This window comes from Motacilla alba, chromosome 1, assembly GCF_015832195.1.
Source record: "Motacilla alba alba isolate MOTALB_02 chromosome 1, Motacilla_alba_V1.0_pri, whole genome shotgun sequence".
In the NCBI taxonomy this organism is placed as follows: domain Eukaryota; kingdom Metazoa; phylum Chordata; class Aves; order Passeriformes; family Motacillidae; genus Motacilla; species Motacilla alba.
The window spans coordinates 2994111-3016387 of NC_052016.1; the positions used below are offsets into that span (position 1 = coordinate 2994111).

The window sequence follows — 22277 nt, forward strand, 5'->3', positions numbered from 1 at the left end:
GGCATGAGTTAGGAGATACCAAATGCTAAACGTGGAAAACAACTTCTCCTTCCTGAGTTCAGGTTTCAAATTCCTCAGTTTTGTTGCACAGAGTGTCACTGGAAGGGATTTGAAGCAAGGGCTTCTTTCAAGAGCACGTTTGTACCAAAGATTAACGTGAGACACACTGAATAATTCAGAATTCTTTGAGTGGGAAGAAGGAAGAGTACACTGAAAATATCTTGTTTTTCTGGAAGAAGTTTGCCATTTTGTGAAAGAAAAAAATAAAATAATAAGCTTGAATTTTTTTATTATGAAATAGAAAATGTCAGACAAAACATTTCATCAGTTTTAGATATGGTTCATGTGCTGGATCTGCTCTGCTGAGAAGTTGCTTTGTTAAAGTGCATTTCCCATGGTCATTATCAAATGTATCCCTGAGGAAAAAACACTGTTCAAACTGAATTCCAGTAGCCACCATTGCTGTGACACAACTCAGCCCATAAGTAGAACAGAGACATAAAACATTCAAGCAACGACTCTTCAAAGTCAAGAGTTTCAAATCTACATTTTTCAGCTTAAGATATTTGAATTTCAATTTTTTTAAAAGAAGGATTTTTTTTGGCACATTGGTGATTGGGTTTTATTTTGAAATGGAATTTTAAGGCAAATACTTCTTATAAAATAATGTATTGAAATAGAGAAATGTCATTTCTGATCCAAAGATGGTTTTGTTAGAAATTTTGAAGCAGCCCCCATGAAAATTTCCCTTGATTTTATTACAGAATAGGAATGGAAAAATGTTGTTGATCTGAAAGCTCAAGATGATCAGCTGCACACAAAATGTGTTTAAAAGCATAGATATTGTATTAACCATTATTATATTAACCAGTTTTTTCTGAAATAATAAATATCTTGCATTTCCAGTCCCTGATCTTGCTGTAACATAACATTCCTGTCTGACAGTTTTGCTGATTTCTTAGGGAGCCAAAACGTGGATTCTTCTTCCACAGTCCCATCAAACTCATTGTCCTGGAAATTAGGACAGTCTATTGATGTCATTTATGTCCATTATTTTGCTGTGATATCACATGCTGTGTTATAAAGGTTGCAATTTTATTTCATTGCATGAGGGGGAAAAAAAAGAAGAAATAAAAATAACTCATAAGTTAAGCTGAGAGAACTGGTTTTAACTTTTCTGCATTGCATGAAGGCATCCAAAGATGTAAAAAAGCAACTTCTTGGAGAAGTCCATCCTACACAAGTGTCACATTCCTGATTTTCTTTGGGCTGATCCGATAATCAGGATGTCTTTGAGGCCGCACCTAGGGGAGAGCAAAACCAGTGAGAGAACTAAAAGAGATCCCAGAAAAGCAGTCCCACAATGGGTCTCAGGAGGTTACCTGCCAACCCCTCAGCCCAGAGCATGACAGCAAAACGAAATCTATCACCAGCAGCCCACTCAAAATCCAGACACAAAGGAAAGCACGAGAAGCAGAGTGAAACAAAAGCTTCACATGCAACGCGCTGCTGGCTCTTCTGGGAATTCATGATCTGATCTTCTGCTGCCTGAGAACTTCTTGAGGCCTCTGCAGTCTGCGTGCTCCTAAGCGAGAGGTGATGTTGGGTGCTCCTCCTCTGGTTCTCTTACAGGAACTTGTTAAGCTGTAAACAATCTGAATGTTTGCTTTCCTAATCCATTAGAAATCACAGCACAGCAGAATTGCACGTGGCTGGAAGATCACGCTCAGCATCCCAGTGTTTATAAAAGCCAGACTTTTTTTAAACTTCCCAAGACTGCCAGGATTCCACTACCACTGACTGCAGCCTGTTCTCACACTGCCCCTGGTGGGATCAGAGCAGGGCAAATGCTCAGCAGCCTTGGAAAGCTTCTCCTCATCTGAAACAGGTGCAGGTTCATCTCCAGTCCTAATTACTTCTGTGCTTTTACAAAATATCATTGCAGAGGAAAAGACAGGGAAAAATTCGCTCTCAAATGCATCTGAGTAACAAAAACTGTGGATTTTTAAATGTAGTAGCAACACCCCCTCCCTGTAATTCCTCACCTGGTCTCAAGCCCTTGGAAATTAATGGAAATATCCCTGTTTTTCTCAGTGAAATGTTTTATCAAGGCAAACTTGGTTCTCTAACTATTGACCAATTTTCCTGAGGTTTGTGTCTGGAGCATGAATCCTGTACAGTCTGTATTGCTCTGGTATTCTTCCAGTATTAAACATCTTCAATAATGCATTTGGTACATATACATTATTGAATAACAGATGGAGGCAAATGTTAGATAACAAATGTGGACAACATGGCTCTGGTATTTAATGAGCCCCAGCACCACTGTGGGATAAATTTAACTATCCCAGAAGCATTTCACGAGACAGCTGCCTTCTGTTTTAAACACAACTCTCTTTCTCCACCCTCCCATCCCTTCTTGTTGCTAGAACATGCTGCTGTTTTCTAAATTTACCCTTCTTTGCTGTTTATTTTCGCAGAGAGGAGAGGTACTTTGGGAAGTAACAGCATTGCCTGGCTCTGTTCAAGGACCTTTTCCAAGATCACTCTACTGCACTTTATTTCTTGCCCAAAGACTTTAGTGTTGAGCAAAGAAGCTTTCTACTAGCTCCCCCACCAAAATAACAAATTTTCAAATAGAATGGGGGAAAAAATCTGAAAAAATGCCAAAGGCAAGTTTTATGTTTGTGGAAGGGAAATATTCCCACATACTGTTGTCTGTGAGAATAAAGGATACAGAACCAGTAGCATACTGAGTAACCAGAAAGTTTCAGAGGGGGCTCAAGAACACCCTGTCTCTAAAACTCCGTGAAACAGGGCATGTTTTGTATCCCATGTTTAGCAAAATACTGAGGTGACAATATTTCCTAGAATTTGTGGCAGAAAAATAATCTATTGCACCAGACTGCTAAAGGAAAAAAAGACAAAATCAGACAGTTCCCCCAGCAGTGTTGTGGAAAGAGACAGTTTTGGGGGCAATGCTACAGGAGATTTAGGGGGGATTGTGTCCCTGTGCCCCACTCAGGTGATTCCCCACCTGCAGAGCTGCCCCAGCCCTGGGCCCAGCCCTGGGAGGAGCTGGAGCTGCTGCAGAGAGCCCAGAGGAGGCTCCAGGATGAGCAGAGGGCTGGAGCAGCTCTGCTGGCAGCAAAGGCTGGCACAGCTGGCATTGTTCAGCTGCACAGGAGAAGCTTTGGGCTGAGCTCAGGGTGGCCTTGCAGGGCCTGCAGGAGCCCCAGGAAACCTGGAGAGAGACAATTTCCAAGGCATGCAGGGACAGCACACGGGGAATGGCTGCCAGTGCCAGAGGGCAGGGCTGGATGGCATCTTGGCAATGAGGAATTGCTCCCTGGCAGGGTGGGCAGGGGCTGGGATGGAATTGCCAGAGCAGCTGGGGCTGCCCCTGGATCCCTGGCAGTGGCCAAGGCCAGGTTGGACACTGGGGCTGGGAGCAGCCTGGGACAGTGGAAGGTGTCCCTGCCATGGCAGGGGGTGGAATGGGATGATTTTTTAGATCTTTTGTAACCCCAACCATTCTGAGACTCTCTGATTTAGGTTTGTAGATGATCCTGAACAGCAGGGAGCCAGAGGATGAGCAGCAGCTGGATCCAGGCAGCCCCATGAGAGCACTGGGGAAAGGGTAACCCCACCAGGTTTTTTTCTGTAAAAATCCCATCTTCAGGAATGAGGCATCCAGCCCTGTCCGTCGTGGCACTTCTCACCACCAAAGCAGGAACTGAGCAGAGTTTGCCCCCAGGGTGGGGTTGATGTCCATGAGGGTTCACCCTTGCCCTGCTGCATCTCTCAGAGTTATTTGCTTTAGAGGTACTTCTGCTTCATGCTTACTGTGCTCTGGCGTCAATTAATGAATAATTTCATGAATTTCAATCAGCTCATGCTGTGTGCTGGCCCATTTTCGGGGAAGCTTTCTCTGAAGCAGCAGAGCCTTCCTGAGGTTGTACTTCACTGAAATGGAGGCTGCTGGCTGCTGGTCACTGACCTAAAACTCATTTTCTGAATGCAATGGAAGATCTCATACAACACATTGCAAATAATAATGCAGAGGAGCAGGACCACAACAACCACTTCCTATTTATATCCTGATCTGCTGGAGCTGCTGCAGCCCCTGCTTGGTTTTGATTTCAAAGTTGTTTCCTCTTCAGATTAATTCAGTGCTTTACTATTCCTGCCAGTCCTAGTCTGAGGTAAAAGGGCTTCATAACTCATTACACCCTACAGATTGAAGGGAAAAAAACCCATCTCCAGTGGCTTGCTGCACAGCACAACATCATAGGAGTGAGTTCCTGAGGTGGTCCCTCCATCAGGAAGGATGTGCTCACATCAGCATTTCTTTCACACAGTTTTAAATCTCTTTGTACTGTCAGCTTGGCGTCCAGTTAACCATGGATATCTGGCAGACACATGCTTCAAAGCCTGCCTGTTGATTTATCATCTGCCTTGGGTGCCTTTTCACAGGGATTACTCTAAAAGGATTATAACACTGGGAAAAGCTTCACATAGTTTGTTGGTTTGGTTGGGGAAACAGATGCAGCACAGTTCTTTTCATCTCCTCCAGCTCTTCAGCCAGACAAAAAGGGAGCTGGCAACACATGGATGAATCAGAAGGTAAACTGAGTGTGTATCAGCTGGTTTCAGGGGTGAATCCTTCCATGGTGTTTTGAACAGTGCTCTCCAGTCAATGAAAGAAGGATTTCTGCTCTTACAGTTTCAGTCAGTTCTGCACCCTGTGTGATATGAGGTGAATGATGAGCACACATCTGGCCCTGTGGAACAGGACTCTGACCTCAGCACTGATGTGAAGGGTGGCAGCTCCTCAGACACTGATGCTGCAGAAGTGTCTGATAAACTCAAGGTTTGCTATTAGCCAGCCAAGAAATATTCAAGTCCAACTGCATGAGAACAAAGTGCTGACATTAATGTGGTAGGAGGGCTCCCAAATATGTCTGCATGCATCACACACCAGGCTAACAAAACCAGACCTAGGAATCAGGGGGACACAGCTTTCTGGTTCTGAAGGTGATTTCTCCCCCTGCCCTTAGTTTTCAATTTTGATTTGAAATTTACTTCTTTTATAGGAAAACACCCACTCCATAAGTTGTGGATACCCACAAAATAATTCAGACACACTATTACTTCAAGTAACAAGCCAGTTCCATCCTGTCAACTTTTTGGACACTCAGCACATTTCCCTGCCCACCAATACAGCCTGGAAATTCCCCCTTGTTTCTACATGGGTTAATCCCATCCATATGCCTTAACTCCTCCCCTTCTCCCACAGACATTTGGGAGAAAGAACTGCAAACTGCCCTTGCCATTTCTTTATCTGTATCATCAATATTTATTGCTCTCTTAATCAAGATATGCTAACCAATGGATATCATAACATGACATATCTGCAGCCCTTTCCATCAGCAGGGGTAAAATTGTTTGCTTTCATCGATTTATTTTTCTATTTATTGACCTTTTAATTCAATTTTGATAGCTTAATTTTTCTTTCCAACAACCCTCAGAGTCAGAGCAATTCTATATGGGGCAATAAATGGAGCTGCAATTCATCATTCATTTCCTTCTCGGTATAAAACCACAAGCACAGCTAAATAATATTTCCAGTTTATAGAGTGTCATTTGGAGTAGTTAAGAAGAAAAATAGATCCTTCCCCATTAAGGGAGCCATGACTCACTCTGGACTGGGAAGGAGGAGTGAGGCTGTGGAAGCTTCCTGGAGCTGTGCTGAAGTCACAGCAGGGATGAGTCCGGCCCATTGGAAATGAGCCTTCACTCCCTCATGGAATAGGCTCCTGATTTATCCCAGAGACCTTTATGGCATATTAAACGAGCTCATTATGAAGCACATCTAGGAGATTATCCAATCCTGGAAGTTGCTCAGTCCTCAGAGCTCCTTCTGTGGGAACTTGGGAGACAGAGTTCCTTGGAGGTGGCGCTGCCCCAAAATCTGCAAAATCCCAGGCAAGGGATCCCCCTCACTGCTCTTGGGTTTTGGAAGAGCACTGTGGGTCAGGGAATGAGGAACTGTTCCCTGAGTGGGATGTTGGTCCCTAAAACTCATTTTTCTGGCAGCTCAGCCCTGATACTGTGAGCAAGGATCACACTCAGCCATCCTTGACAGGAGCTACATTTGCAATTAAACAGAAGCTGGTGCCTCTGCTCTCAGTTTGACCTTTTCTCAGTTAATATCATCACAATGAAGACCTTCCAGCACCTCTGACTGATGCTTCTGGCCTCCTCTTCCAGTGCCTGGTCATTTTTCCCTCAGCTCAATAATTTGCTTCGTTACTCATCATTTTTTAAACGTCTCACACACCTTTGATTTTCCTCCCTTGTTCTTTGCCAAACCTTTTGTTCTGGTTGTGAATTGATCAGTGCAATTACTGGGCAGCATTTATCTTCTGTGGACATTTTGCATTAGTTTCTGATTCAAAGAGTTTGAATGGCCAAAAGCTGAGCTCGGTGTTTTTCTGTTGTCACCCTTTATGACACACACCAGGGATTTCAGGTTTGTACCCAGTTGGATCTATGGGTAACAAATCCTGAGGAAGCAAAACCTGTGATAGGAAGTCTCCTTCAATCTCCCAAATAATTTAAAAATGTAATTTTTTTACATATGGAACAGAAGGGGTCAAATTTGAAGCCCTTACCCTCAGAGACACGGGAATAGATAAGGTTTTACATCTTCAATCTGCAATTTTTCCATCAGTAGATGGACTTCCTGCTCCTCAGGGACGCCTTGGGTTTACCTTCCTTCTTCTTGACCTCTAAAGAAGCACTGCAAGGATTTTTGCTCATTTTTCCCTATTACCCAGGGAGAGAGAAGTAATTTATTGGAGTCCACCCCTTCCTGACCTCCTTCACTATGGAAAAAATCCTCAGGATAACTTTTCCTCCTCCTTTTGTTTTTTGGGTTTTTTAACCCCTACTTCTCCCTAAAAGGCCCAAGAGAATAAAGATGAAAAGTTTCTGGGAGTGTTGCCAGTACTCAGGCAGGAAAAGCCAACTGAGAATCACAACTTTCTGTGCCTGGAAGATGGCAGGCAGGCAGGTGGTTTCTGAGCAAATTGTTTGATTCAGCACTAGCCAGCAAACAGCTAAATGAGTGAACGTCTGATTTCACCTACTTGACAAGAAACATAATGAAAGAGCACTACAATGGTTATTGGGCAATATATTGGCATCAGTGGTGATTGAACTTTATTGGAATATATCCAGGAACACCTTTTGTGAGAAAACCTGCATCATGCAGTTAGCAGAAAAGGTTATAAATGTAAAAGGAAAACACTTTTCGTTTAGGAAAGGTTTTACTCTGCATTTATTGTGATAAAATTAAACCATGGACTGCAAATCCACAGTTTAGGGTACAACTTCAGCAGCCTTTTATCAGCTCCTGCATACACAAGATGGGGCCATCACAATATGCTGAGAAGCCCTGCTCAAACTGGCAAATAGTTTGTCTTCAACAAGCCATTTTTAGATTGCTAAATATTCCTCTAAAACATGGAAAATAGTTATAAATAATTTTCACCTCTCGATTCTCTCTTGGTGTTTTTCAAGAACGTGTGTGCAGCTATTGATGCAGGTAGAAGCCACTGTGACAGAGTTTTTGGATTGTGCAGGGACAACTGGTTTGAAAATCATAAATATTTTAATTTTATGCTGTGTTCCTGTGATGGATCCAAAGTTTCCCTGGCCACTTGAACTCCTAGGCCACCTAACCCAGGATTTCATGTGGAGGCTGCACCTTTCCTGTCTCAGATTGAATCAGGACAGTGAACCCAGTCTCCTGATGGTCCCCACTCACAAATTTTTGTTCTCACAGTGGATGGAGCTTCCTGAGAACACCCAAATTTGATGCCTTTCAGATGTCACTAAATGTCTTAATGCCACCACTGTGCCCAACCAGTGCCCATGAACCATCCCTGAGCACCCAGGCACTGGGAAATGCCCAAATGGATCCCAGAACCACCAAATCCCAGAGTCATCAAGGCTGGCAGAGACCTTCAGGTCATCCAGTCCCATCATCAACCTAACACCGCCACCATCACCCCTGAACCATGTCCCCAGGTGCCACATCCAGACACCTCTTGGAGTCAATATCCTGCCCTGAAACGTGTCCAGGGTGCTTAGCACAACCTCTCCTGGCTGTCAGAGCAGACGCCACGTGCCACATGCATGGAAGCATGTTCACTGTCCTGATTCAATCTGAGACAGGAAAGGTGCAGCCTCCACATGAAATCCTGGGTTAGGTGGCCTAGGAGTTCAAGTGGCCAGGGAAACTTTGGATCCATCACAGGAACACAGCATAAAATTGAAATATTTATGATTTTCAAACCAGTTGTCCCTGCACAATCCAAAAACTCTGTCACAGTGGCTTCTACCTGCATCAATAGCTGCACACACGTCCTTGAAAAACACCAAGAGAGAATCAAGAGGTGAAAATTATTTATAACTATTTTCCATGTTTTAGAGGAATATTTAGCAATCTAAAAATGGCTTGTTGAAGACAAACTATTTGCCAGTTTGAGCAGGGCTTCTCAGCATATTGTGACGGCCCCATCTTGTGTATGCAGGAGCTGATAAAAGCCCCATAATCCTGTTCACAAGCATTCCAAACTCCGTCTGAAAGTGTTGCTTGGGGTTATAGCTCCACCCTGATGCCTCCACTGTTTTGTGCAGACTTTTCAGCTTTGCCTTAGCAGTATTTTGTTTGACAAGTAATTCATGTCAACCATCATAACTACCAGGCACAAATGCATCAGTGTCATTGCTGTTATTTTGTACTGGTATTATGTGATCATTGTTTTAATTGTTGATTGAGTGCTTCCTAAATTTCACTGCGTGCCAAAAGAAGTTGACACACTCTGCTATGATTTATGTGCAATGTCATTCCCCAAGACAGATTTCTGCATTGTACGTGTTGAAGCAGCTCTTCAGAAATAAATGAGTTATCACAGTGCTGAGGAGTGAACTCAGTACCACATCACCACCACTTTCTCAAGGGAATATTGGCAAAAACCATCCCGGAGGTGCTAAATGGATTTTATAAAAATATGGCATAAATTAAGAATCACATTGCTCTTGTGCTGGAAGCTAAGAGAGAGCAGCACCAGCCTTCAGAGCAAGGCCACTGAGAATGGAACCAGTGGAGGAGCAAACACTGAGCTCTTCTTTTTACATTTTATCCACGTGGAAAAGGGGCAAAGCTCTGGTGGCACTGGGTGTTGGGTGCTTGCTTTCCCTCCCAGCTCTTACTGCTGAGATACCAAAGGTTCCAAGATCGATGTGAAGTTCCTGATTGAAGCAATTTCTAGAATATTGTAAAATACAGTCAAGAAATGATCCACAGAAAATGCACATTTATTTACTCTCTCTACCCTGGATTTTGTTTGCAAAGGAACCTCAAACCTCCCCTTCACAGTGCCTCCATCTTAGATCCACATCTCCTTCAAGTCTGAAGGAAAGTGCAGACAAGAATGCTGAGGGGACATTCCACTTAGCCAATTACAGCTGTAATTGACTTCTAATTGTCTGCCTCCCCAAAATCTATGTTTGGCTCTAGCACAATACACACTCTGTGAAAAAGCAAATAAAGAAGGTTGAGATATTTGAGGTATCAGCATTACCTTTGGTACAGAACTGATGTGCAAATTGTCATCAGGGCCAGCAAACTTGGAAAACACCGGGGGAAGAGAGGAAAGTCCTGCAACAAGAATATAAAAAATTGGTTACTCGGTGTCCATCATGGCAGGAACCACAATGGCTAATATGAATAATATTCATTATTAAATAATAATATTAATTATTAATATTGTGAGTAAAACTAAGGCTAGTTTTTTGGACTAACATGGCCAAATTTTTGTACTGAGGGAGTTTGCAGGGGTGGCCTCTGTGAGGAGACACCAGGAGCTGCCCCCAGTGTCAGACAGAGGCAGTTTCAGGTGGGTCCTGCCTGAGCTGTGACATTGGTGGCACCTCTGCCAAAACATCTTTAAGGAAAGGTAAAAAAAAAACTGGGAAAGAGGAGAGAGAAAGTGTGAAGGAAACAGTCCTGGAGATGCCCAGGTCAGTGGAGAAGGGAGGTGACCATCCAAGGTCAACCCAGAACACCAACAAACATGAAAAAAGCCAGTCTAGGACTCTGTGGAATCAATTTGTCCAGATCCACTTAATTTTCCTTTTAGTTCTTATAAGTGCTGCGTTTTATAACACTACATACTCTCAAAATCTTTCCCCTGTACCTGTTTCTTCACCACTTATTTGTCAGAGAGGAAAGTATGTGTGCCTGGATTATAGACTCTGCACAATAATTTTATGCCATTAAGGGTTTGATTAAATGTTTTGAGAATAATGTGGTTATAAAAGCAAGTGGCGGGTAACGATTTGGTGGAGATTTACATTTGCTTTTGAAGAGTCTTTGTGCTTAAGGACAAGAATTTATAATGCTAACTTAGTTATTTATCAGTAAAATAATAGTTCACTAACTGCCTTTATTCTTTCTTTCTTCTCTTTATTTCTTTAGGGGTTTTTTTTGTGTATGTGTTGGCAGTGGTGGCTTTTCTTTTGTTTTCACGGGCCAACTGCAAAATATTGCCTAAATTGCTGCTCGTGTGACAATCCAGTCCTCCCACATGTGGCCCAGAAGACAATTAGAAGAACAAAAGCATTTAAAAAAACAAACCCAGGACTAAATCTAAATTAAATTGCAAAGAACTTGGGTGTTTCCACAATATTTTCGGAGGATCTTCCTTTAAAACATCAAAAATGTTCTGGAGAGGTCCAGGAAAAGCACAAGTCCATCACTAAATATTGTGAAACCTCATAATTTTAATTGCTTGAGCTGTTGTCCAAAAGGTCCATGTTGAGAAGCAATTTGACAGCCTGTGATTCACCAGCTTACACTCACCTGGGCTTTGCTCTGTGTTCCACAGTTCCTCTGGAATGTATCCCAGATTTTCACTGCCATTCCTCTGCCTGTCTTCCGAATCTCCTTCTTTTTTCTTCTCAGCTGAAACTTTTCTAGAAAACAAAAAGGCGTCATTAGAAGTTCTTCATGGTGGGAGAACTCCTGGGTAGCAGACTAGAGAGAAAAAAGTAAATGTCTCACATCCCAAAAAAAACAGGTGTAAAACATATTCCAAGCAATTAGCATGGAAGTATTGCCCACGGAATTCTGTTTGGAAAGTTTCCATCAGCTGCAATGTCAAAAACCATGAACGTAAGGCAACCTTCCAAAAGTGTGGACCCTATGCCAGATCATAGGTTTTGAAGAAAATGAATTTTGATCTCTGATTCTGAAATGCAGGATATTTAGGTGCCCAGTAATGGAACACCAGCCAGGTCACTTATGACAGCTGATCATTTTGGTGCCCAGCTGCAAAACCAAAGCGTGTCCTCTCACATCCCCACAGTCAGGGACTCATCAGCACACTCTGAAGTTTATCTTTCACTCTGAAATTTACTTTCCATGAGAGAGAAGAACTCCTTGGTTGAAGTTACACGTCTCTGAATTTGCAGAACGGTGCCCTCACAGCTGCACAGGGAGAGAACGGTGCTTTTGCACCCAAAATTCTGATGCCACAAGAGATGCTACTATTGATCTGTTACTACCATGGACCCGTCTCCAGGGCACTCCCAGGTCCACCTCTGCCTAGGTTTGAGGTGTGGCAAACACAAATCCACCATGGAAAAGCCGGAATTTTTGGTGGGAAGGGATGCTGGTGACATTTGTGGAAACTGCTGCGTGTCCTTGCACAAAAGTTGTAGTGAGGGTCGGGCTGTGCTGCCAGGGAACAGGGACAGGAGCAGAGGGAACGGCCTCAGGCTGGGCCAGGGCAGGCTCAGCTTGGCCAGCAGCAGGAATTTGCCCATGGAAAGGGTGCTCAGGCCTTGGCAGGGGCTGCCCAGGGAGGTTAGGAGTGCCCATCCCTGCAGGTGTCACCTGGAGGTGGCACCGAGTGCTCTGGGCTGGGGACAAGGTGGGCATGGGGCACAAGTTGGACTTGATGGCCTTGCAGGTCTTTTCCAACCTCAATGATTCCATGATTGTGTAATTCTGATTCTTTTCTGTTTAGTAGGAATCACTTTGCAGCCCCCCAGAGCTTCAGAGGGGTGTTACTAACACACACACAAATCCGGCGAGTCAGCTCTCAGCTATGGGGCTTTTTTAGGAGATGAACAGGTTGGACACCACAAAGAGCCCTGCCATGGTTGCTAGAAGACAAAAAGCAATTGTTTAGGGCTACCACCCCCACATGTTACATGACACTGTGCTGCCTCTTTTATCTGAGCCTTAGATCCCAACAAACTCCGTGGAGTAGCCAAATAAAAAGCAGCTCCAAAAAAAAAAAAATTAAAAAAAGAAAAGGTGTGTGGGAGGCAGAGGAAGATAGCCAGCCAAGTTAAAAATAAAGGTGAGAAATAAACCAGTGTATGTTTGGTCTCACTACTTCTTTGCTACCACAGCAGCTTCCAAAATCTGGACAAGCATCATTCTTTTTACTGCAGGGAAGTTCCCCCCAAGGAAAAAAAAACACTGAGCCTACAAAATCTGTGATTGTTAATAATCCTTCCTGTGATTTCAGGGTCATTGTTTTTCAAGCCTTGAAATCAGCACTGAATCTCCAAGTCCAAAGTGAGCCTCAGAGCCCGAGCAAGGTTTGTGAACACAGTGAGACAACTCATCCCTAATGGAGAAATAGTAACTTTGTAGTACTGAGAGCTAAAAACACACCTCTGCCATGAAGGCAGAATTGTTTCTGCCCAGACCAGATGCAAAAGAGGGAAAGGAAAGTTATGCCCTGTTCTGGACCTGTTCAGGTTGTCTGAAAGAAGCACTGCAGAGCCACAAGAGCAAGGCAGGGTCTGGGAAGGACACAGACCCCACAGCTGGGCAGGTCCTTCCCTGGACATTCAGCTGGTTTCGCCCTTGTAGGGTTGATCCTTGTGGAAGTTTTTGGGGTTCTGAACCAAGTCAGAATCCAAGCAGTCCCTGCTGAGTTAGTCCTGCCTATTTATATAGCTGCACTTGGCAAAATGATGAATTTAGCCCCGCAAAGTAAGAAATCACATGGAAGTTTACACGTATGGCATGGCATAACAAGCATCATTTCCTTGGGAGAAAACAGAGGGTATCTAATTTCCTTATTCTGATTCCCATCAATAAAGTGCTTTACAAATGGAAATCTGTCAGCAGACCTGCACAAACTTTCCCCACAAGAGGCTGCTAATGAAACTGGGAATGACTGACGTGCCAGGCAGCAGGGTGGAACGTTCTGCAGACTCATTAAGGGATGGGGACTTAAAACCCCACAAGCGTAGGCAGAGAATGAATTCACAATGCTGCCTAAATATAAATAATAATATTAATAACCCCACTGCCATGGCTGTCACAGGTGCTGATAAAAGGATCTTAATGCTGAGAGCCACCAGTTCCTGATTTCTAAAATTTTCCAGCTCAGTGTGATAATGGAACAGCAGCTTTGTACTGAAACACGCCTGAAAATCAGTGGATGAGGTGCTGATAACCATCCATGGGGCAGCTTTATTAATTTTTTTAGAATTTATTATTATTATATATTATATAGTTATATAATTATATAATAACATTATTTCTTATATTAACTTTTTATTTAAAAATAGCTTGAGTTGGAAGAAACCTTAAAGATCATCTTGTTCCAAGCAGCTTTATTATTTTTTATTTAAAATCCACAGGGTAGCTTTATTTTTTTTTTCATTTGTATTATGATATATGATATATGATATATTATATATTATATCATTTTTTAATTATAGAATGGCTTGGGTTGGAAGAAACCTTAATGATAATCTTGCTCCAAGTCCCTGCCATGGGCATGGACACCTTCCACTACCCCAGGCTGCTCCAATGAACACTCCCAGGAATGGAGAGTCACATCAGCCCTGCACAACATGTCCCAGTGCCTCCCAGGCAAGAACCTCTTCATATTTAATATAGAATGCAATTATATTATATACTATATGCTATGTATGTATATAATATATATAGTTTTTATATATTCTTTATATTTATAGATATTATATATTTTATATCATTATTACAATACATTATTTACACATTATAATATTTTTATATATTATATATTATATAATATATCTTACATATTATATTATATAGAATATTATAATATAGAATATATTATAATATAATATAATATAGTATAGTATAATATAATATAATATAATATAATATATATAATTATTATTATAGTATATAGTATATAGTATATACTATCTAATATATAATATATGGTATATAGTATATAGTATATAGAATATATATTATATATAATTGTATTATATATATATATAAATATATATATAAAAATACATATAATAGATATAATCTTTAATTTCTTCTTCCTACTGTCTAATGGAAACCCGTCCCCTGAACCCTTTTTCACCAGTCTATCCGGTGGAATCCGGTCTGGCAGTGACATCCTGTGGCGGCGGCGGCAATCGCCCGCCGGGCTCGGGTGGCCCCAGCCACCCTGCCGTGCCTCCCCCGGGACACCCGGGGCACAGCCGGGGCACAGCCGGCTCCGAGGGCTCCGCTTTGTCCTTCAGCTTCAGCTGCTGCGTCTGTCCTGTCCGCCCTGCGCTGCAGCAGCGCTTTGGGGTTCCCATGGCTTTGGGGATCGGGGTTCACCGCCTGCTGCGAGCCTGGCGCTCACCTCTCATCCCTCAGTCACTGCCCTTCCCTGGATGCTGTCCCCATCCCTCTGCTGTCCCCCAGGCTCACACAGCCCGGCAGCACCGGGAGTTCTGGGATGAGGGATGCCAGGACAAGGATACTGGCACGTCCCTCTTGCCACCCCGCAGCAGCCTCAAAGAGTCCAGCGAACGCCACAAAAAGTTTTCCATCATCTGACTTACCTTATTTCGTTTTGATAAGTAGATCCTAAAATTGAAAAAAGAATAAAAAAGGTGTTAAAATGCAGGAAATTAAAATTTAAAACTTCACTAAGTTCTCTGAGAGCATGCCCTGAGTTCCAGCTACCACAGGAGCATCTCTCCACCCTGTTTGCAAAATTGGGCAGCCCTGCAGAGCATGGAAACTGGAATTAGGCACACAGCACTGAAAATATTCTTCAAGAAAGAACCTTTAAATGTCTTTAAAACCCCCCAAAAACATGACCCCCTGGGATTTAATGTGAAGATCTGACACTGACTGGAATAAATTCATGAGAGAAATATGATGGTGAAATTAAGGGGGATCTTAAACAGGTCATGGTTATGAGCAAGATCTGCCTGCTCACTCTTCTGCTTACAGGACTTTGTGCAGCAGCAGAGCTGACACGAGTAGATTTATGTCTAATCAAAACCACTTTTTAATGTTTAGACCAGCTGGGAAGGTTCACTCACCTCTCCTCTTCAGGCAGCAGCGCACAGCAACCACAACAATGACGACCAGGAGAACAATGCCAAGAAATGAAAGCACAACTGCAAGTACAATAACCCACGTGTTCCTGTTGTCTTCACTGTAATAATTTTCTGTTAAATTAAATGGAGAAACATTGGACTATCAGAGCCTCAAAACATCCTTTTCAGCATGTTTACCTTTTCTGGGAGATGCTATTAAGTGTTTGGTGAATATTTAACAAGGAGGCTGTGTTTTCCAACAGACAGACTCTATTTATGGATGGCACCCAAGAATTTAAAATATTCCTGGTTTTAAATCCTTTATTGCAGTTGCAGCTTCTCCCACTGCTGCTTCTCTTCTGAAAAGCACAGGGTTGCAACCATCAAACTTAACTTTATTTTACAATTATGCTGGGCATCCCAGAGTCCTTTGGAGACATCTGGGGAAAGGTGTTAAGCTTCAATTTAGGTGTCTGCAGACATTGAGTGTCTTGCCTGGCTGCTCTTGTCAGTGGAGAGAAAATAATAGGTATTTTGGGTTACAATTAATTTGATCAAATGTGTATGTGTCCCTTTTAATAAGGTGAACTGCTTTGAAAAATAGTCCATTTCTCCCCACAAACCACAGCAACAGTTGTAGGTGATTAGTACAGTTGGTGATCTCTAGCCTGGAAAAATGATTTTCTAATCAATTCCATCTTGGGATTTCTTTCAAGGATTTCAACAAGTGTTTGATTTTGGGATGTGCTTGGTGGGACTCCTGTTCCCCACTTAAAGAGCAGGAAAGAGCAAAACCAGTGGAGAACACACATCTACTGACACATCTCTACAGCACACTCACATTTAACTGATTCCTTCATCTTTGCTGTAATCTACAGGGTTAAATGAGGGGATTTGAAGATAATCCAATGTCTTGCTGAAATCGGCTGCTATGACCAAAGAGAGCTCCCATGTGCACAGAATTTAAAAAAATATCTTGCATTTAGAATGATGCAATCATGGAATGATTTGGGTTGGAAAGGACCTCAAAGATCACTCAGTTCCACCCCCTGCCATGGGCAGGGACACCTTCCACCATCCCAGGTTGATTCAAGCCCTGGCCTTGGACACTTCCAGGGCTGGGGAATATTTCTCAGGCAGCTGGACGTTCAAGGAAGATGCCAGTTCTGCTTGTCACATCGTCCTGCCCCTTGGTTTGACCAAATATTCCAGAAGCACCTCAAATTTGGTTTCCCTTTGGAAAGCAGCCCCAGAACACTTTTGGCAGGTGTTTAGAAACAATCTTCCAATCCAAATTACAGGTGTGAGACACGTGTAGATTTGGCAGAGTTCTGTCCCATGGGTCTGTGATTGCCTTTTCCTCGTTTGAGGAATTAACAACTAATTAACAACTCCATGGCCACACTTGGCTGACAGCCTCTGGAAAAGGCACCACAGGAATGAGGGTGTCTGGGAGCTGCTCCAGGTCAGGGCAATTCCCCTGATGTGGGAACCAGGTTTACCTGTGGCAGGGAATGAACTAAATCCTTTCTATCTACAAATTTTCCTGGGTGTATGTTTGGGGTTTGGAGGTTTCAGACTGAAAAGATCCACTACCAAAACCTCCTACAAAGCTTGAACCTCTGCCAGGAACCTGCATTCTCCAAAGCTCAGGTCACTATCATTAAGCAATTTGTCCCAGTCTTCTCTTATCCTAATGCTCAACCAGCATGTTTGGAATTTCTCCTATTAGGAATAAAAAAACAAGCACTCAGTTTTAATGAAAAAAAAAAATCTTACAGGATTTACTGCTGAAAATTAGCAGTAAATCCTGTAGGCTGCCATCAGTTGATGATAAACTTGTTCACAGTGTTTTTATCTAGAAGTACTGCAACAGATATCTACATTTTAATATATTTTGTTCCATAGAGATGCCATGGGGATTTCAAGATGACTAAAATGTGAATGACATCTACTTAGCTAGAGGGGAAAGCTTAACCCTAGTGAGAAGGGAGGAGCTAAACACACCTGCACCAGCCCATTCCTGCAGGCTGGCTGCCACACCAAGGTGTTTCACTCCCTGCCAGGGTCAGGTTATGTGCCAAGAGATTTATGGAGCTGAAGCCAGAAGGACAGGGTGCAACACAAACACTCCCAGAGCTTCAGCATTTTTGTGTCTCTGCAGTTTTGGAGGATGCAGAAAGAAACTGGAGCTGGGTGTGAGTGAGGAGCTGCCAGGTGAACACACAAGCGGGGCTGCAAGGGAGAGGCACAAAGGGGTGAAAAGGAGTTAAATCCCTTTGAGTCCCTTAGGAAATGCAAACCAAGTTCCATGAAGTGTCTGGTGTGCACAGAGCCACTTCCTCATTCCACAGGGCTCACCCTCTGCTGCCATCCCGACCTCTGGCTCATCCCTAAGTTGTCCAAACATTGACTTTGACAAAGTGCCTGCAGAAAAGGGGATTTTCCCAGGCAGATGCTGGTGAGCAGTGAGGAATGAGAGACTGGAAAAACCTGCACGTGGCCCCTTGGACACTTTGGAGCTTTCTGGTTGAGTTCCAAAGCAAAGGACATCCAGGATCTTGGGAGACATCCAGGCTCTTGGGAGACTCTCTGTCCTCAATTTCTGCAGGTCAAAAAGCCTGCAGGAATTCAACACCAACACCAAAGCTTGGACCCAGCTAAGGAACTCCACCATGGATCCCACTCCAAGCAACAGCTCTGTGAATGCATCTCCTGGGATAACTCTGCAGGAGTTCCCAAATTCCAGGCACAGCCAAACACCCCTGCAGGAAGAGTGAATGACATAAAATGCATCACTTTGTATGGAAAGACTGACCCAGAGGTGCAGGAAGGTGGGACATTCCCTCACCAGGGGCTGGTGGCTGGAGAAGGCTCAGATTTTCTGTAGTTCTTGTATTGCTTGAGAGGAACAAGGAGGAATTTGATTCCCCCAGCTTTTAAGTGAAGGGGAAAATTGATATTGATATGACTTTTGGGAAGGATTTCTTACATGTTTGAAGATGGTTGTGTTCTTTCCCAACAGCCAGCTAAGGCTGAGCCTATGTATGAAAACTGGGACAAGCTCTTCGATTTTGAGTGTGATATATACATTATATACCTTCTTGTGTCATAAATTCCATGCTTTTATTTCATCCTGATCATTTAAAGACTTCACATTCCCCCATCCTGTCAAATGTTGGGTGCCTGCTGCTGCTGCACAATGGTATTTCCAAAGAGAAATGAATGATGGTCCTGTACAATCACTAATTATACACTAGTAGTGCTTCATGACATCTGCTTTTCTCCTCTTCTGATTTGCAGGGAGTAGCTATGGAAACATCATAAATGAGGGGGCAGGGGAATTTATTAATTTCCTCAGGATAGTCCTATTTTGCTTAGTCAGTAATTAAGATCAGTGTGACTCCAAAAGGCCATATTGGGGATGGTAAAATGACCTTTTCCAACTGCATTACCAAACAAGCGCTTCTGAAGAAGGTCTGCTAATAATGATTCATACTGAAAACAAAGGGCACAGCTACTCAGTCTTCTCACTTGTTTATGTGTCAAAATGTCTGTGCCAAACCCCTCATTGATACCCTGTAAGGATGTTTTGTGTGTGCCTTGTTCACCCATTGCAGAAGAAGAATCAGTTCATCAAGAGAAGCTGTCAGCATGATTACAACCTTAGCAAAAATATTTAGAGTTATCAAAGGCCTTGCTAACTGCTCTGGAGAGATTTGCACGACATCCAGGCTTGGATTAAAGCAACCTTGAATTTCTTTAAGTAAAGGCCAGCAAAAAGCAACCTAATGCACTGCCCAAAAAATTCCATAAGTGTTAGGACAGAATTTATTCTGGGTTGTGTGTGGAAACTGGGATGGGCTTTTTTCCCAAATCAGGGGTAAAACTGGTATTGGATATTACAGAGAACAATTTCACATGAGGATTTGGCTTTGTAAGAAATTAAGCTAATATGGCAGGCATGCTCTGATCAAGGATATTTAAGATCTGAATTCCTTGGGTGTTTTCTTGGTCAAGGAGCAAAGGCTGGTTTTCCTAGCAGCGAATCCACAGGAGTCAGAGGCAGATGTTTGTCAGAGGCTTTGTCCTGCTCAGTCCTACCTTGGGCTTCACGGTTCATTAGACTGGTAAAAGTACATTTAACCCTACCTATACATCATGCTGTGACTCCTGGGCTCTGAATTCCACACCCCAGAGGATTTCACTGGCAAATAAACAACTTTCTGAAGCAAAACCAACCAGAACAAAACGCACAGCCCTGAGCACAGGCGGTACAGGACGGGAAAAGCACAACAAACGTTCACTTACCCGTGGCAGAGTTGTCAAAAATAAGAGTTACAGTCGCATTCTGAGGGCTGGGGAGTGCTTCTATGTCAGCTAAACAAGTCAAAATCTCAGTGTCCCTCGGAGTCACAGTTAAGGTGCTCAGGGCATTGTGGAGGCCATGAGATCCTGGACTTTGCTGGGTAACATAGCTTGACTTATCAACCAAAGAGTCATTTGTCATCCAGGTAATGTCTGGAGCTGGAGCCCATCCTAAGGCTTCACAAACAATCTCAATTGTTTGGTTGTCTTTTACTGTTAAGGTGCTATTTTTGATGAGTAAAGATCCATTAACTGTGGGAGGGAAAAGATGTTTTTGTTCCTTCAGAACGTTTCGCTGCATTGCTTTCCTGCTGGTAGTTTTTAAATCTTATCTCGCTACCCAGAAATAGCTATGCCTTGAGATATGAAGTGGAAAACAATTATTAATACAGATACACCATATGCATGATGGAAACAGGCAGATATTTCAACTACAGGGGCCCATTACCCAATATGTCAAAGCACAAGTCTCAGCTTTCAGTACCTTTCCAATAAAAAGCAGGAAACTGCACTTTTTTGGTCATCTTGACACATATCCAGCTGGAGGACAACATAGTGAAATAACAGTGTTTCTCTCTAAGTTTTAAATATGCTCAGGTCATACAAGAAGAGGTTTGCAGGTAGGTGATGAGGTGTCATCACTGCACCAAGCCCCTCCTTGGCAAATGGATGGTGCCTGGTGGTGAGATCCTGCTTTCCTGGCTGCAGGCTGATAAGGAATAAGGGATGGAGCAGGAAAAAAAACAGGGGCAGTTGTAAACTCTGCTATTGGCATTCTGCATGTGACTCTAAAACCCAGTCAGGCAGTAAAATTAGGGTGAGGAGAGCAGGAGGCAAAGGATGGTAAATGGGAGCATGTACTCCTTCCCAGGGTTAACCTGAGCAATTCCTCAGAGGATTCCCTTAAGTGCAGCACAATAAAACAGCTTTTTGCTGGTGGCTATGAGACCTCAGGTTTGAGCTTTTCTATTTTTCAGATTCTGTGCTGCTTTAGTGTGTAATTCTGAGCTTCATATTATGGGATGGTGAGCTCTCTGCGCAGAGCAGGGAGACAAAACAATTCCTGCTCCAGCTGGGCACCAAGGACAAATGATCCAAATCTCAGCCCAGGAGCACAAACAGCGTGGGCTGGAGAGAGAAAAACAAGCAGGGTGGGAGTGCCTGGGCTAAAGCTGGAACTGGACAATGAACTGCAAGGTGCAAATGGAGCAGAACTGATCCAAGGGAGAGACCCCGTGCCCGCTGGTGCATTTTGGGACCATTTTGGTTCATCTTGGGTGCAGCCCTGGCTGGGCTCTTGTGCTGCCCAAGGTGGATCCATGGAGGCCTTTGAATAAATCCCTGCTTTATTCTTTAGCTCTGCTCTAGGTCAGCCTTCACAAGGCATCAGCCATACACACCTTGAACAGAGAGAAAGGCAAAGTTGTTCTGGCTGGGTTGCTGGATGCTGCACTCAATCCTGCCAGAGTCACTCAGCTGGGTGTTGTGGATGATCAGCTCCGAGGTGAACTCATCCCCACTGCTGTAGTTCCTGGAGGTGAAGCGTTCTGTGGTTTCCACGGGGCCATGGGAGCTGGTGACAGTGAGCACAGGACTGCCCTTGGAGAGCCAGATGAGGATTTGCCATCCTGCAGACACCGTGCAGTTGAACCTGGCCTCTGAGCCAGCCAGCACTGTGGCGTTCTCAGGGCCTTTTGTGATGGAGTAACAAAAGCCCAGACCTGTGAGGGAACCAAAATCAGTCCATAAATACATATACAACACCAACAGAGGTGGTTGGATAGTGTAAAACATCTTAACCAGTTCAGAAATGGAGGTGTTCAATCTATTCTTTCAGATCCTGCCTAGATTAAGTGGTTTTCTTTTAAAATGCCTTTAATTATTTTGTCTCTCCTTCTCCCACTCCAAAATCACCTGTTTCTCTTCAGTAATTCACTGACTACCATTTTGCTGACAGAAAAAAAATCCCACTTTTAAGTGGGAAAATACCTGAGTTGCCTACACTTTAAATAATTAAAGGAGTGTGTAACCAGTCCCTTTCCATATCTTGGATTGCCACTGATTTTTTGCAGCCCCATCATTTGTCTTTCAGTGCTCTTTCCCCTGTCCCTCCATCATTCATCACACACATTGTGATGTACTTCTCCTAAAGCCTTCCTCAGGCTCTCTGTTAACCAGAGGTGCTTTAACCCATTAGTTTGAACCCCTTGAAAGGCAGTGTGAATTTTGGGCAATATTTTTCAGAGCTGAAAGCTCCTAACAAAGTCATTTTGTTTTCCTTTCCTCCTCTTAGACCCAGGGCCTCCCATTGCCAACTCCACCAATTGCACAGGAATATTGTGAGTCCAAGCAGGGACGTTTCCCTCCCTGCAGACCCAACAGTCCTGCCAGGGATCTGCCTCCCCAGGGAACAATCCTGCTGAGGGAGCACCAGGACTGCTGTGATGTCCCAATGCTTCTGGACGATGGCAGCAATTAGA

The 22277-nt window shown here is 43.4% G+C and overlaps 1 protein-coding gene across 2 annotated transcripts in view; it reads right to left on the bottom strand.

Annotated features, from left to right (window-relative positions):
* Positions 1–264: 264 nt before the first annotated feature.
* The window catches only part of IGSF5 (immunoglobulin superfamily member 5), a 29082-nt gene continuing 7069 nt past the window's right edge, over positions 265–22277 (bottom strand). For both annotated transcript variants that reach the window (XM_038151351.1, XM_038151358.1), the window contains exons 3-9: positions 21198–21518; positions 19741–20049; positions 15433–15561; positions 14944–14968; positions 10937–11049; positions 9657–9733; positions 265–1304 (exon numbers count right to left, since the gene is read on the bottom strand). In XM_038151351.1, the coding sequence (XP_038007279.1) occupies positions 1236–1304; positions 9657–9733; positions 10937–11049; positions 14944–14968; positions 15433–15561; positions 19741–20049; positions 21198–21518 (1043 nt within the window). In that variant the 3' untranslated portion in view covers positions 265–1235. The remainder of the gene's footprint in view (positions 1305–9656; positions 9734–10936; positions 11050–14943; positions 14969–15432; positions 15562–19740; positions 20050–21197; positions 21519–22277) is intronic.